The sequence below is a fragment of the Fulmarus glacialis genome, unplaced genomic scaffold (genome assembly GCF_000690835.1).
Source record: "Fulmarus glacialis isolate BGI_N327 unplaced genomic scaffold, ASM69083v1 scaffold41118, whole genome shotgun sequence".
Lineage (NCBI taxonomy): Eukaryota > Metazoa > Chordata > Aves > Procellariiformes > Procellariidae > Fulmarus > Fulmarus glacialis.
The window spans coordinates 58,434-75,294 of NW_009227306.1; the positions used below are offsets into that span (position 1 = coordinate 58,434).

The 16,861-nt window shown below is 39.8% G+C and overlaps 1 protein-coding gene across 1 annotated transcript in view; it reads right to left on the bottom strand.

Annotated features, from left to right (window-relative positions):
- Nucleotides 1-16,613, bottom strand: part of PPP1R3A (protein phosphatase 1, regulatory subunit 3A) — a 25,553-nt gene extending 8,940 nt beyond the window's left edge. Inside the window, exon 1 of the mRNA XM_009583087.1 lies at nucleotides 15,823-16,613. Within this exon, the coding sequence (XP_009581382.1) occupies nucleotides 15,823-16,613 (791 nt within the window). The remainder of the gene's footprint in view (nucleotides 1-15,822) is intronic.
- Nucleotides 16,614-16,861: the final 248 nt, after the last annotated feature.

Consider the following 16,861-nt stretch of genomic DNA (forward strand, 5'->3'; position numbering starts at 1 on the left):
ACAAATGGGAAGTTCAGGGACTAGTTAGTAGGACTGAGAAGACTGAAAAGTTTATGGACATTATGCGAAGGACTCCAGAAGTCCCAAAGTTATGTGGAATTGGCATCCCAAACAGAGAAAAAATGTTAAACTTGAACCTTAAAGATGTGAGGAGTAGATAGACAACGTATAAGTGATGAGAAAAAAAAATAATTAGCCAATAAACAATATTGCTTTGACTTCAGAAAGGGTTGGGGTAAAGTAAGACATGTCAGGGCTTTGGAATTAGTCTTTTTAAGTTAAATAGGATTTTTTTTTAGAAGGGAGGTTTGATCAAGATTTTAGATAATCTATGTATAACCCCACAACCAAAAGACTTCTGCTAAACTTTTCTACCACAGTGCTAGTAGTGGGGCAGAGTCTCATAGGAACAGAGATCTTACAGGGCATAACATTAACTGTGATAGGAACAGAGATTTAGAAAATTATATTATTTTATCCAGTATGGGAGCAGAACGTGGTGTTTAAATGTGCTCCAATTAAGAGGAGCAGATAATCTCCAACCCAAAATACTGAGACACCCAACAGAGGAAATCACACGTTGGTTTAAAATCTTTGCTATTCAAATCTATCAAATTGGTCCTGATACTACTGTAACAGTATCAGAAGAGTAGGAAAAGTAGTATCTATATTTAGGAAAAAGAAGAGAAGTAGTGTCAGGGCAACTACAGGCCCAGATGTCTTCAAAAAGTTTTCACAAGAGATTTAGGACAAAACTTAAATGAGAGAATAAATACAGATAAATGGAAAATGGCATAAAAATGCCAGATTCACCTGAAAATATCTGTCTTTGATAAGATTACTATATTTCCCTTGTCTAAAAATCAGTTATCTAATCTATCTGGACTTCATTAAAGCATTTGTTGTACATCCACATGGGAAATTTATTAATTAAACTGGAGAAGAGGGAGATGAGTACAAGAGCTGGGCGGTGGGAGAGGGGCTTGGTGCCAAGCGGGGCCCCACGAGCTGGGCTGTGCGGAGCTGGCAGACGTCGCCTGGGAATTGGAGAGGACCAGTTGTGTGATCAGACTTACTCAGTCATGTTATTACAGACCAAGGCACAAAAAGTCAAAGTTAAATTAAATCCGTGGCAGATAGGAAGTTGTGAGCTATCACCAACACAGAGGAGGATTGAAAGAAATGGGTGGCCTGGAGGATCAGAATAATAGATAAGGGATGAAATTCAAAATTATAAAGTGCCAGGTTATACATTTAGGGACTATTTGAGTTTTTGCGACAAAATGAGGGCTCAGAAATTGGGAGAAACAGGCGAACAAGAAAAATCTGAGTTTGTTTTTGGCAATGTGTCAGAGAAGGTATTCCCAGTAATGAAAGATTTCCAAGAAATATTCATGTCATGGCACCAGGCACTAGTTAGAACTCCTCTGGAACATTCATATACGATGTTCAAGAAAGATTAATTCAAACTGGAACAGGTGCAGAAGAGGACTACAAGAAGACTGGCAGGATGAAAAATCTGTATTAACCAAGGAGACAAATCGAGTATTTCTATTTTCAGCCTAGCAAAATGAAGTCTGAGAGGAGAAATAAATGCACTCTATTAATATAGCAAAAGGGTAAATACTGAGGAGGCAGAAAAGATGTTAATCAGTAAGACTTTGTTAATGTATTACTAGAAAGAGTTCACAAAAACTTTTGTTGTGGAAACTTAAAAGATCTGTAAGCATTAGGAAAGTATATCCTGTAATTTTTCAGTGCAAGTACCAGGCGCAAGAAACTGAGAAGGTCTCAGATGGAAACATGGATATATTTTTGTGAACGGGATTATGCAACACATTTCTCAAGGGATAAGACTTCATGGTCCCATAGTCCCAGTCCAGCCCTATTTCAAACACTCCTATGCAGCTATATGCCCTGAGAGTTATGCTTTCAGGAGCACACATTTCACTGTGACACAGCAGGTACTTTGCTCTGGTCAGAAATAGGTTTGGGACTATAGCCAGGAGCTACTAATCTCTTCATAATGGGTCAGGTTGTTATAGCTTGTTGTGGTTTTAATTCACACACCAATATTTGGCAGAAGTTGTGTCTGTATGTTTGTATAACCTGCAGCACCGTTCACATTGTTCTGTGTTATATCCACTTATGCTAGATCTTAATACCTAAATCACAAGATATTTATTTTACAGAATGTGGGAAAAGGCTAAAATTGTTTGAGTACAGAGTATGGAAAGATGAAAATGTACCTGTAAAACTCTTGAAATTAATGCAACCGGAACAATTTTATACTATCTCATAGTATGCAATGTCATTCAAAACCCACGAACACACAATAAAAATAAATTTCTAAGGAAGAAGGAATTTTGGAAAGCAGTAGGAAAGGCTGTGTATGTGTAAAGTTCTAAACAGAGTTTTAAAGTTCTAATAAATTGTTTGTAAGACACAGTAGAGTAAGAATTCAACCCATTGTTTTACTAATATAACCCCCCCTAAACAGTTGGCTTATTGGAAAATTACATTTTAAATGTTGCTCTATTTATACTGGTCTTAAAATACCAGTGAGACAGGGGAGAAAATATTAGCAAAAGCCAGTTCATGGAAAGAAGAAAATGCAAGAAGGGAAAAAAAGCTGGTACTATAAAAAAAAAAAGTCAAAAACATAAGCTTGATTCTGGTCTCATTATCATGGTGAGACTACCACTGAGGATATATCCCACCCACCCTCTGGGATCTAGATCCAAACCGTGTCCTGGCCTCTCTGTCTTTGTATGACAACTCACAAAAGGGGTTCGGGAGCCACCCAGGATCCTGGTGTGGACCTCCAAAGTGCAGACTTTGACTTCTCTTGTGAAGGGGTGTCCGTAGTTAATTCTATTCTATCTATCTCCTTCACTGAATGTATGAACCAAATATTTAACAAGTAAAGATAAACTCATTCCTTGCCTCCATAAGGCTCAGTCCAAAACTCACTATAGGGACAAGTCTCCTACTGATTTAAATTGATGCCCATGTTATCAACTGTTGAAGTTATAGTCTTATAATACAACCACTCCATGATTTCTTATCACACGTGGTTCCAGCACGCTATAAATATTAGTCTCAAGCCCTAGTGCTGCCAGAGAATTCACAGTTTCGCTCGAGAATGGGAGGTACAACCTTGGCTTGAAGCCACCTTTGTGCTTCCTGGGACCTCCCTTCACTGTGCCTCAGCACAAGCCAGGGCTGTCAGGTGGCATGGAGATGACAGGGAGGCTGAGGATTACCTGCCTGTGCACCAGCATAAGAGAGCATATACCTTATTTCTCCTCTGGAGAATTTCTAACGCAGGAGACTGTGCCTGCTGGAGGTGTGTCAAACAGCCTCCCCACCAAGCAACGCTTGACCTGTTATTTCTGGGCACTTGAAAACCGAGAGGCCGCAAAATGTTTTCAGCAGCACTGCATGTGGTGGGGCATCTTTATGTGCAACCACCTATGGGTTGTGGAGAGAAGCCATTAAGTGCTCAGCTTCCCACGAGCAGACCAGTACCATGCACAGACGCTCCAGTGCCCAGTAGCGCCCAGCAGCGCTGGCCAGACTGGAGCCAGCCAGGCTGGTGGGCAACAGGATCCGACCTCATCCAGAGGTCTACCTGCAAATTGTACCTGCCCAGGCTTTGAGCTCCCTGCAGCTACAGAGAGAAAGAGCTTTGATAAAGCTAAGGAGCGAAATCATTGTTGTTGCAGGAACTGGTGCTTATTTCTGACTTGTTTACCTGCACATTTTGTCTAATCGAAGGCAGAATATTATTTTTATGAACGGTATACTCTCATTTGGAATTGACACTAATGAATGCAAGGCCCTTTCCCCCTCTTGTTTGTACCATCAAATTAATTAGCTCTATTGTGACATCAGTATTTTTCTCAAGGAGTTCAAGGCTTGAGCATTTTCCTTTCTTTTTCTAAAGGGCATCTTCAGTGCCCTTTATCTACCATAAGAATCATGCATCACTTGTATTTTTCACAACTAATGCTGTTTATTATAAAAACTGATTGTGATGTGAAGATTGTTATACTGTGTGGCAAATTGCCCAAACAATTACTGTAAATGCATGAGCCATAAACTGTACTGCCAAGGACACTGGTAGGTTAGGTCCTATAAAAGAAACAATTAGAGTCTGAGGTGAAAATAATAGAGATGAGATGACAGTTATTGAAAAGGCAGAACATCCAGTTTAATGTTGTAAATACAGGTTTGTGGATTACACTGATGGTTTTAAAGTGTTCATGGCTTATTGAATGGAATAGAATATTACATACTTTAGAATGGGGCCATAATTATTATTCCTTTTTTTATTGTGATGTCTGATGCATTTGTGAGCAGTTGTTGAGAACATCCTCACATTATACTGATTCTAGTTCTAAATTATCATCCTGCTCCAAGTGTTTTTTTTCTATTATTATTTTACTTTTTTGGCATTTTGTTGTTCAGGGTCTGTTCTGAACAAAGTATTTTCTCTTGAGGAACTTAGAGTGCTTAGAGGGTTACAGCAATAATTATTTCAGTTTCAGCCTACACACTTCACTGCTTTAAATCATCATTAGAGTTTCATCCCTCAGCAAATCCTGCTGAGACATTCTTAAACTCCTAGAAACCATTAGATAAGAATAGCTTATCTTTGTAACAATTTGTATATAAAGGTATTGATAAGAATTTGCTAGAAATTAAGGGAATTTTTTTTTCTTAGGAATCATCTAAATACAGAATAAGGTTTTTTATGATTGCTAAAGAATTTCAATCATTCAAACCAGATTTGCAGCATATGAAGATTAGGGTGCATAAAAAAAAAGACGTGCACCCTACAAGAAGACGTGTTGCGATAGACTATGGTAGATATGAAGAAAATGCAAGAAAAGTGACATTACTGCATGAGAAAATTAAAAAGTCCTCTGCTCTTTTAAGAGAGGACATAAGGATAAAACCCACAAAATAAAATTCAAATATTAGACCTCAGGGAGAGCCCTAAACAACTGGACACAGAATTATGACTGGCCAAGAAGGCAGAGGTGCTGGGTACGGAAAATCAGAACTGGGGAGAGTCTCCCCAGGGTTTGTGAGGAGAGGACAAAGTGAGCAGCAAAGCAAAGATGACAACCAGCAAAAGGCAGTCAGTGTCAATGCTGCAGCACGTGTGAGCTCTGAATTACCAAATCCATTAGTAGGGAGAAAAAAAAAAAAAAGCCGTAAAGTGGCTTTGAAAGAAAGTTGCAAGGAAAGTAAGTACTCAGCTGTACCACCTTTCAGGGAAATGCTCTAAGTCATTTTCAGGCTTTTACATACTGCTAAGAGAAGCTGATCTTAATGCTAGGTAGGGGCGTCACAGCTATGTTGGAAACTGATGGCTCTGGACCAAAGTTCAGGGAGGTGTTGGGGAGCAGAGCTCAGGAGGTGGCTGGGCTGTGGGCCTCAGCAGCTGGCTGCGTCCTCGGGCTGAAATAACTGCCTCCTAAGAAACCTCGAGGCAGAGCCCAGGGAACTAGACCTTAGGTAGAGCAGACACCAACAGCTGCACAAATTACAGACAGACCAAGAAACTGCAGAGAGCGGTGTGAGCACGGCGTGGAGCATTGCTGTCCATGCTGACAACAAAGCAGAGGGCGACCGAAGCTCACAAGCACTGTTCCTCAGTTCTGAGCTCCTAACGCACACACCCAAATTTCTACTTGACAGATGGCTTTCCCTGAAAATATGGCAAATTCCTACCTAAGAGCATTTCGGCTTCAAATGATCCCTCCTTGTGGAGATGTCACATTATGTGTGTCTGAACATCAATGTTGCTATTGCATGTTACATGTGTCAGTGTCATTGCCTTCCATTTATATGTTTGATTTTTTCAGGAGGTATTTAAAAATAGAAGCACAACAATGCAGAAAACAATAATTTAAATTACATTGCTAGATTCTAAACTGATTGAGACCACACAGGAAAAGATTCGGAAATTAAAGCAAAAACTGCAAAGAAAATCAACAACCATAAGTGAACAGCTATGTGAACATTAGGTAGAAATTACCGAACAATATTTTCAAATATTATGCCATTACAAGTGATCCTATTAGAACGAAGCTGTACATAAAATCAGAGCCCTTATTACAAATCTAGGCAAGACTGATTTTCTTATATGACCTTCAACTACCAGCGGCATTAGAGAAGGCTCAGTCTAGTTCTTAGTAAATAGGTGTCACCAAACAAAGAGGACTGACACTAATTAGCTCCCTTGTTGATAGTCAGGACACAGAGAATAGAGGCATGGAGACGGAGTGACCCACTCATCGTTAGAGCGGTAGGTGAGGATATTTGCACGCTGGCATGGCGATGGAGGTTTGCACTGCAACTACCATTTTGGAACTACACTGTGAATAGAACACTGCATTACCAGGAGAGCCAGTCTAGCAACATTCACAAGCATTGTGCACAAAAATAGAGCCACAAAGAACCTCTACTTAAATATTTGAAATCTGAGGAAGAGAATATTAATCTGTGGTATTTTCCCCATCTTGAGGAAATACCCCTTAGTTTCAGTCATCTCCTCTAACAAAAGGAGCTGACACCAGAAGAAGAGAAAAGATGGGACTGCAAAAAGGTGATAAAGGACTGTCAGTAGCTTCTAAACAAGGAGAAATTGGAAAGGAAGTTTGGAAAGCAAAGTGGAAAAAGATGCTCAGAATAAGCAGTATATAGTATGATGATTAATAGCATCAAGGGGGACAATTGATCAAGAGAGCAGCTGTAAGGGAATTTGCGTGTTTGTTCTGAAACGGTAATTCCCGGTAGGGTTCAGGCAATGTTTGTAATAAACCTATTTTTATTAAGATTATTGGATTGGTGCTATCCAGGGGATTATATTTTCCAATTACTAATATTTTCATTTTTCAGACTTAGTTTATGATTGAAGCAGGGACATAGGTGGCACAGAACAAAATGCATTGGCCTGGTTTGGGATGAGAATAATCATAGCCTCAAAGCAAGCAGAGTCCCAAGAAATTAGTCTTTATTTTCTAGCTCATTAAAAAAGACCTTGAGTTTTAATGGCAAAACATTCGTAAAATTTTTTTTAAAATATAGATGCATATCTGCCCATTTGAAGATTTTAGTTCCATACAGTCTGAACCAGGAGCCCAACACCAACTTGGTGCCACGCTCAAACCTTTAATGTAGCCCTGTCTATCCCCAATTCTCATGACTATAGGTAAGAAGACTGCAGAAAACCCCATGCATAATAAGTCAGTTATATCTCAAATTAAGCTACAGAAACTATGAACAGGAAGATTGCAACTTTTATCAGACCCTTTTATAGCTGTCATAATTGTTGTACCTTATTATGATATGCACATAACAATTTTGAAAAGAAACCAGTTCAGAAGTCTTTTTACACAGCTGTTTTGTATGCAGATTGGTCAGAAAGTTGCATAAATCCCTCGACAGAATGGGCTAACTATTTGAGAAACAAGAACATTCTTCAGGAAAGACTTCCCTGGACAAGGTCAGAAGATGTATTGACAGCTCCATTGTGAATTAGTAATGCAGCACCTTACTATTGGGGCACCTATCTCCAGGGCCAGGCTACTGAAAAAGAGGAAAAGATGAGTTAGGAGTCAAGTTTCCTAAGGGCTAAGCTTGGCCTGAGGTCAGAGAGACACTTCTTAGGTTGCTATTTTGTCTGGAAGGCCCATGGTCAAATATCAAAATGATGGTGTAGAAAGGATTTGGGGGTAGAGCCCCTCTGTTCTTTTGCTTCTTTCTCCCACTGTTTTAAAAGATGGAAGGAGAGTAAACCAAGTACCATCAATAGGTCTCGCACTTCTCCCAAGTTGTATCTGTTTTGGATACATCTGAGAGGAAAAAGACGTTAGCCTATGTGGCACCTGGTCTTTCCGTGGATCTCATGTGGAAAAAAAAAGAGGAGCGGTCGCCTACTGGCATGTCATAAGAGAGTCATTTCCTAGAGGCTGATTGCAATATGCTGAGGCACGTACGCAAGAAGGTGACAGGTGCCTTAGAGAGACTGTAGATAGATGGCAGTCAGGTGAGACACAGATACCACCCCTGGGGAGGAGAACAGAATGGGTGACCACAAAAAGCCTTAGCCAATCACCCTTGAGAGAGGACAACTATGATCTAAATCTTGGAAAGCAATTGTAAATTCAATAAGTATCTCAAGAGGATAAAATTCCCAGGTGTTATCATGACAAAAAGAGACTTTTATAACCTTTTTTTTTTCACATACTGTCTTACATAGTAAGAAGGCAGCTGTGTGATACGTATCAATATTTCTATTAAGAAGAACTGGAATACAACCTAGGAGACACCGGTGCAGATTTACTAGGGTAGCTGGGGCGAGAGAAAGACTGACAAATTCCCCAACCCTCTACCACACCATGAAGTGATCCAAGCTTGAACATCTTGTGCTTATCTTCCAGCAGCCATAAACATTATCAAAGGGACAATTATTATGCAGCAAAGCAAAATGTAACTGCAAATCCACTTGGTGCACCTAAATGCAAGGTAAGAAAAACCTGCCAGGTTTACCTAGCTCACATTCAATTGTGTAGCTCAGTGCTCTTTAGGACTGCTATTAGTAACCAGCAGTAATAAATCTTTGGGTTTAGTGTCAGAATATCAGCTGGTTCCACAGATCAGGAGGAGAGTGGAGAGACAGTCAGAAAACCAAGCCCCCCATTATGCTTTGGCATATCAACTAATGTTTCCTTGCGTGTCACTGAAGGCCTAAGGATCAAATAGCCCCTTCTAACATGCTCCCACAGTGTTTAAAAGTTCTAATCTCTTCCTTTGCACTAAGGCAGGATCTGCATTGAACTTGTAAGTATTTGTTTAGACCATTTTTTCTAACTTTTGTAACCGAAAAGACAATACACATTTTATCTTAAAAATACAATGGGCAGTTTCTTCTCTGGACTTACACTGTAGCTGAATGAATTGCTTCAATTTCAGAGCTGCAGTGCTGTGGCTGGATCATGGCTTAAAGTTCATAACCAGAATAAACAGCTCAAATGACACTGGTAGTGAATGCATTGATTAAATATGACTCCAGTGCTCTCAGTTAATGTTTCACTGACTTTAAACATCTTTTCAGGACTAACATTTAGCCAAGTCAAGGTGAATGTAATGGAACAATTTTTTCCCAACTGAACATTTATGAACTGTGATACCTGAACGGTGGACAGGAGACAGAATATTGAAATGGTCATTACCAGCCTGGTTCAATTTGCAAAACAGTATCTCACTAAACAGAAGAGTCATTGAACAATGGAATACAGGAGTTTCTTTAGTGATATATTTCTATTTGTCCAAAGGTCCTTAATCGGTGATCTGAAAGAGCATAGAAATAAGCTCTGGTCCTGTAAATATTAACATTTGAGGATAGTTTTACACATGCAGAGTTCTACAAAGTTCAGTGAGACTCCTGATGTTCATTAAATTATTTATTGTGCCTATTGCAGGATCAAGCCAGTTGCTGTATTAAAGACCTCTAAGAGTCAGTTGTAATAGTGTTACAGTATTGGCATATTTAAATAAACTGATGAAATTGTAGCAACTGCAAAAAAAATCTTACAAGCATACAGCCAAGCAACGCATGTATAATTACAAGTACTTACTTATCATATGGTTGAGAAACAATACTCAGATTACAAAGCATCAGTTTTATATGGTTTTATGCAAACAAGCAAAAGAGCTTTATAGCAACCAGTATTTCCCATACATTAGAGCACAAATTTCTGTTCTGTAACACTGGTGAGAGGAGTTTCTAAGGTAGATCATGGAAGTCAGTGAGAAACCACTGATACTAATAAGATCCAGAGTAAATACTACACTAAGATTGCCAGCAAAGGAACGTGTTATTTTCTTATGTTGTTACTTAAAAGTTTAGAAGGTTATTTTAATATTTCCAGTGCAACAAACGGATGGCACATGGGTAGCAGAGTTCACAATCACCAAAAGCAAAAATGAGACAGTTTTTCAGTCTGCAGGTACTCTCCAATTAGGAGACCACAAGTATGTTTAGCAGGTGTCTATTTGCTCTGTGCATGCCATTCTCATCCATAACTTCCACCTGTTGCTTTGGCATTTCTGTGATAGCATTCAAAGCCTCATGCCATTAACTTAGATATCTATCTTTAGGGTCTTTAATGTATTCCATAATTCAAATAGTAAGTATGCCCGGATTTTGAAATATTATGATTAGACAGAGAGAAAAAAGACCATTGAGCACAGTTCCTGGCCAAGTAGGATTGTTCCCTGTAGAACATTTTTCAAGTGGTTTATCTCAACATTTTAAATTACTTTGGAGAGTAAGGCTGCAGCTATTTCCTTACAAAATAACTCGAGTCGCTATTGCGAAGCATGTCCTAATACTCAGCCTCAGTTCCACAGCTTGCTTTTACCCTACTTGTCTGAATAATATATTTTAGACCACCTTAAATAATTATCCTATGTCCCTGATAATCACGGTCTTTGAGTACCTGGAGAAGTCTTATTTTGGTGCCAGTGCTACCTACTTCTACAACTGGCAAAGACTGGGAATGACCAGGAGGCAAGAGAAGGGCTGGGAATACCAGGTCAGATTGAACAGCAGAGGAGTGCTGCTTTTAGCTGGCTCCCTGTGAATGGATAGCCTCTCTAGCAGCTGCTCTCCTGGTAAAAACAGTGACTGCAGTCACTTTCTAATAATAGTAATAAACTTTAGTCAAATCCCATATCTGTATGCTGATCAAGGTGTAACTTGTGACTTGAGATGCCAGAAACAACCTTGAGATTAAATAGCAGTACACAAAGAGGACGTGTGTTCTAACACCTTTTCTGCTCTCCTTTTCCCTTTCTGATTATGATGTGCAATAATCAAAAAAACAAGGATTAAAAGGGAACATCATTTAAATGCCATATTTTAAATGGATCAGCTGGGAATAATACAGTTGTTCCTCAGAGCAAAGTACATGCGAAACTGTTTCCAAGCATCTTCCTCGGAAGTCTTTGATTTTTTAATCACATCATGGGTTTGTGAGAAAGGTCGATAGGAGCTGATGCAGAACCGCATTTCTCGAGGCAACCTAGGCACTGGTCTGCCATCGGCCTGGGGAAGACTGACCCAGCACAGTGCAGTCCTGGTCTTCAGCAACTTACTTCCTTTGCCTTCCATCAGAAAGGGGATGAGACGGCAGCAGAAGACTGGAGAGTACTCAGGCACAGAAGAAATTTTCTCACTGGCAATTGCTTTAAGACCATTCAGTATTTATGCTGCTGAAGTTGGCACTGGCGGCTCACAGACCCGGGGTTTTTAATCTCTTCCTTCTCATCGCGCATTGTACATAGAGCAGCTCTTGTACGAGACATCGCCCTATTTTGTGCTCTGTTTTAAAGTGGCACCATGGAGGGAAGTGAAATGATGTACCACCATTCAAAGAAAGGTACAGTCTGGCAATTACAAAAAAAAGCACAGGACCAACATCAGTTCAGACTGATACACTTGTGGGCTCGGAGAGGCAAGTGGAGGATAACTCTAACAGTTATGATAAAAATACTAGCCTCCTCCTTCCTTGACAGAGGACGGGAATCTAAATCCACGTTTTACCCTTTTGTAAAACAATTCTCATGCTTATCAGCCATTTTCCTTGTGCTCTTGCTCCCGCTGCTCTCTTGACAGATGGCAAACCAGGACCAAGCACAGAAATGGGGCGCAGCCTCACCAGTGATGGGGGAAATGGTTTGCAGGTCGTTATCACTGCGCCGTGCAGCATGATCTACAGGAGTTTGCCTCATGCAACACGCAACCAGTCCCTGTCTGATCAGACCGATGCAGGAGCCTGGGGTCCACAACAAAATCATGTGGTCCAAACCTGACGACCAGGAGAAATTTGTGTTCAGAATAATTATCCATGTCCCAAAAGCACGAGAATCAAACAAAAAGAGAAAAGAGTGGAGCTAATACAATTAATTTACATTTTTCTGAATGCTTAGATATGTATATATATGATAGAAATCAGGATCGTTTACTGACAGAAGCGCTCTCTTTTCCAGTGACAGCCTTCAAATTTTAGGAGGTTTTTTTTCCCCAAAGTATCTCTATAAGCATGTATAAGTTAAATGCACACTTCCAGATAGACTAAAACATAAACTAATTCCTTCAAATGTTATTTTTTCAAACTATATTTTGTGCCTGTGAATCCTTTCAAGATTTTTGAAAAACACAGAAATTGTTAAAATTTATGTTGGAAAGAATTTTAGCTTGAAAAATACAGTTAGAAGCAAATACTTTATGAAACTTTAAGAGAAGACTATTTGTTCATGCCTAGACATAAAAGCAAAATCAAATGAAACATGTAATGAAGAGGAAGGATTTTAACTCATGTGGTTCTGAATATCCAAATCCAGACAGTTTTCAGCATTGATTATTCCATGGAGTTTTGCTTTTCACTATCATTTTTTTTAGGTGCAACTTTTGAGGGTTAAGTCAATTTTTATTTTGTTTCTTATTGATGGTGTCAGAAGCCACCCCGTTGCCCTCATTCACACAACTTTGTCATGGCTCATATTCTTAAGGGTAACATGACACAGTCATATTGTGTTTCCTCAGTAACTTCCTCTGAAAGTGCATATTATTCCTTTCACTTAACTAACGCAACTAATCCTCACTAATGACATTTAATGAGCCACACAAGTATGCCCTAGAGTAGATCAGACTCTCTGCTTAAAAAACATAATTCATTAACAGTCCTATTTTTTAACTGAAGAGGTAAATTGCACATTTTAAGAGAAAGCATAAATATCTCAGAGCCAAGACTTTTAAAAAAGAAGTTATAACAGATTTCTAAATTTGAAATAGGGACCTAAATAAGTGTCCTGTTAAAATATCCTTCTATTCAGATTGCTATAAAGAAATCTTTAATTTAAGATGTCCAGCTCATGGGCATGGATAGCAGTATTACTTACTTGCGTATTTATTGTGTGAACCATAGGTAAAATTGTTATTACTTCTATGTATATCTGTTTGCATTGCTGCAGCTCCTAAGACAAGCTAGTTATGGTCCAGGACCCCCACTTTGCTAAATGTTCTATAAACATCCAGCACAGCATATATAAATGCTGCAGAGCTTATCACCTGAATATAAAACAAGAGGCAAGAGAGAGACAGGCTGGTGGAGGAGAGCAGGGAAACAGGGAGCACTGTTCAACGCGGTATGATGGAGTCATAGCATACCAGCAGCCTCACTTTGCCAGTTTTGGGGGGTTTGTTTTTCTTGCACCTTTTTCTAGACATCAAAGCAAGGGAGTTTTAATGAGGGTCTGAAGGGGAATAATGAGATACTTTTGCAGATGTCTGCAGGGTGTTCCTCCTCACTCAAAGGGGCAACATGTACAAAGATGCTTTGAAAAACAAGTGAGCAATAGAGGTTGGCACCTTAGTTCTTTTGAAACGAAAGGCCCTGATGCTGACCTCATTTGCACTGGTAACTCCTGTGAAGTCAGTGAAGTCCCTGTAGCATAAAATTGGTCCTGGATTACAATCTGCCAGAACTGTCTTTCAGGAGCCTTGGCGACCACTGAAACCGTATTCCAAAAATACTTTCAGCTCATTTTTGCATTTACTGTAAGGTCTCTTTGCACCCTTCTGCCACTAAAGAGGGTCTTGAAAATGCACGTTAGTTAGCTGTTTGCCAAAAATGTGTAACAGATCTTAATGTAAATAACAATCTGACCACTTTGGTTTTAATATCACAAATATACATGTGTGTATGTGTATATATGAACAAATATGCACATATATGTATATACATATATGTAGGTATACACACAGACACACACATATATACATATATACCTTCCTCTGTAGCCTGATATGGAGGGAGACAACTTTACACTCGGATTAGAGATGAGGAGTAGACATGTTATCTCCTTTCTCATTTTTTAAAATACGTCTCTGTCTGACTTACGTATAATACATTTAGCATATACATGTAAAAGAGGATCCCCCAGAAGAAATGCTTCTACAACTTATGTTAGCACTAGGTATGTCACAGGAGACTTCAGGGAATTAAACTCTTCGGATTCATTCGACCTCAGATGCCCAATTGTATCTAAATTTGCAAGTCAGTCCTGAAAGCATCTGGAAGCTCAGGGCTCATTAAATTAAGACTCGGCTCTCCGTGTCCATCATCTGCTCTATGTGGGCTACCTGAACTCAGGCTGAAGCCACACTGCCTGCATATGCCTGTGGTATTTGATATCACAGCCCTTCTGCAGGGGACCTCAGGCTATCTTATTTACCCAGAATGGGTCGTATGACACTTCGTGAAGGACAGATACGACGCACAGAACCAGGCACAAATGTCAGGATCTGACCACACGACAGGTAAAGGTGTCGTTCCCTCTGACATACCAGGATGTTCCCCCATGGAAGCATCATCGTGGTGCCCCAGAGCTGGCCCAAGGGACACTTATCAGGAGAGCTTTGTGGGCTGGCTATGAATCGGGCCTCGAGTTAGCCCCGGGGCTGCTCTTACACCACGGTGTTGATGCAGGCGCCTCTTCTCACAGGGCTGACGTGCAACTAGGGCTAGCAGAGGCTCTCAGCGCAGCAAGTCGGGGTTTTGGGGAGGGAGGTTCTGCACAGGAGAAGCCTGGCTGTCTCCCTTCTCCTTAAGCTCCCACCACTGCTGCAGTTTTCTTCCCCCTTCCCACCAGTTCAGTCCAGTGGAAGAGCACCAGGGGAATCAAATAGCACTGCCTCGCTTGGAAAGCTTATAGGAAACAAAAACTCAACATTAATTCAGTTCTGGGATCTAAGCATTGCAAAGGATGCTGCAGGTAAAATATAGATTTGGATCAGCAGGACTCAAAGTGATTTATAGTAAATTTGGTGAGCAAAAAATCGAGAATTAGATTTTTGCGGGCAACATGGTTTTTCTTACAGAAAGAAGAGAGTTAAAAACAGAGTGGGAAGCCAAAAGTTGCTATTGCTGCATGTCTCTCTTTATGTGGGGTTAAGCTATAAGTTAACCACTGCCATTTTACTCTATAATTAACATAATACTTGCCTACCTCTAATTAGAATAATATATACGAGATAAATTCTATATATCTTTTTTCTTTAATAACCAATTCTGCCTTATAAATCATTATTCATTTCACCATTTGTGAAACAGAAACATCAACCAGTGGCAGGAAAAAGGAATTATTACCCTAATATACAACTTGCAGAACAGCCCAACCACTTGCAGAAAAGTTTGTACCGGCTATTCTAATTGCAGTAGGATCCTTCCCTGAGTTATCAGCTTCCTGAACCACCAGTGCCATTTCTGTTTTAATAATTGCATGTAGAGAATGAAATATGAAATAAATAATGTGAAAACCCAGGATTTGTTTTGCTTTTAAACTTTTGTTGACTTACCAAGGAAGCAGATGTAAAGTGTTTTAATTGTACAGCTACCTCAGTCTGGAGCAAAGCTCTCACTGATGTCAGCTCAATTTATATCCTACAGAGATCAAAATTGGTACACAGCCCATAATTTATAAACCCTCACACTACTTTTCAAATGAGTGGCATGCACGCCATATATTAAAACTCTGATCCCAACCTATCTGCCTGCAGAAAACTACTGGCTGTTATATACAAGAGCTTTACTGAAAACGAGTCTTGGTCTACTTTATCATTAAAAAAACACAATAGAAGAAAACAGCATGGGCAGTCTTAGCTCCAGCAAGCACACTTAGAAAGTTAGCATTAGCCAGCTATATATTAAATTACCAAAAGTTAAGGTGTAACCTCACCTGCTTTGTGTCGTCTTTAAGCAGCCTTTAAGATGTCTATCAGTAATCTCTTTGTGTGGTTTATTATCCACCTTGGGCACAGTTTCTTTCTTGTGACAAATCAGTGTGTAATTTTTGTCATTGTTGTTTGCCCAGAATGTACCAACCGATGTCTCGTAGCGTATACAGAACTCCACCTTAGCTCCATCTTTCTGGTAAGGAGGCACCAAAGAAATCTTAAAGCAGAACTGATCTGTTTCACTACCACAAGAATTGGGCATGAACTCTGCGAGGATATCATAATAACTGAGCCAGTTATTCAGTGTCATTCGAACATACACCAGTTTTTCAAAGGATACATTGAGGACTCGTATAATGCCGTTCATACAGGTAATCCCAGGCAGGAACAAGATTGACTCCAACAGTACTTTCTGCTCTCGCACTTTTTGCAAAAGTTCTTCTTGTGAAGCAGGTAACGTAAACAGTTGAGAGAAAAAATATTCCTCCTGAGGGAAAACTTCATCTTCTATGTCATCATTTTGTCCTGTATTTGGAACTTCCCAGGTATCGAACTCTTTAACAGACACAAGATCAAACCCAAATGCATCAGCAAATGAAACTTTTCTTGCGATGGTGGTGGGGGTATCTGCCTCCTCTTCCTCTGAAGAAGCAGAATTCCGCCTTCGGGGAAGTGGAGAGAAACGATGTTTAATGTCAGGTTTAACATCTTCATCCTCTGAAGAGAAATCATTTAGAGTGGGAACTTCTAAGTTAGCCCTGCTAACCCGACTACGTCCTTCAAAAGACTCCATTGGGCTCTCTGATATAAACTGAAAGAGAACTGTACAACTAGTAGCAGCTGATATTTGAGACACTGTGATTTAGAACAAGGATTAATGTTACAGTTGACATTGCAAAAGGGAGTCAGGCCTATTAATAGATGCTATGATGTGTGAGCTATGTTGGCCTGTTCTCCATCTGACAGTATTAGGTGTTATAATTTCAATGATACATTTCAAATATTGCATTCCCTATTTTTATGTGGCTCTACGTGCTAAGA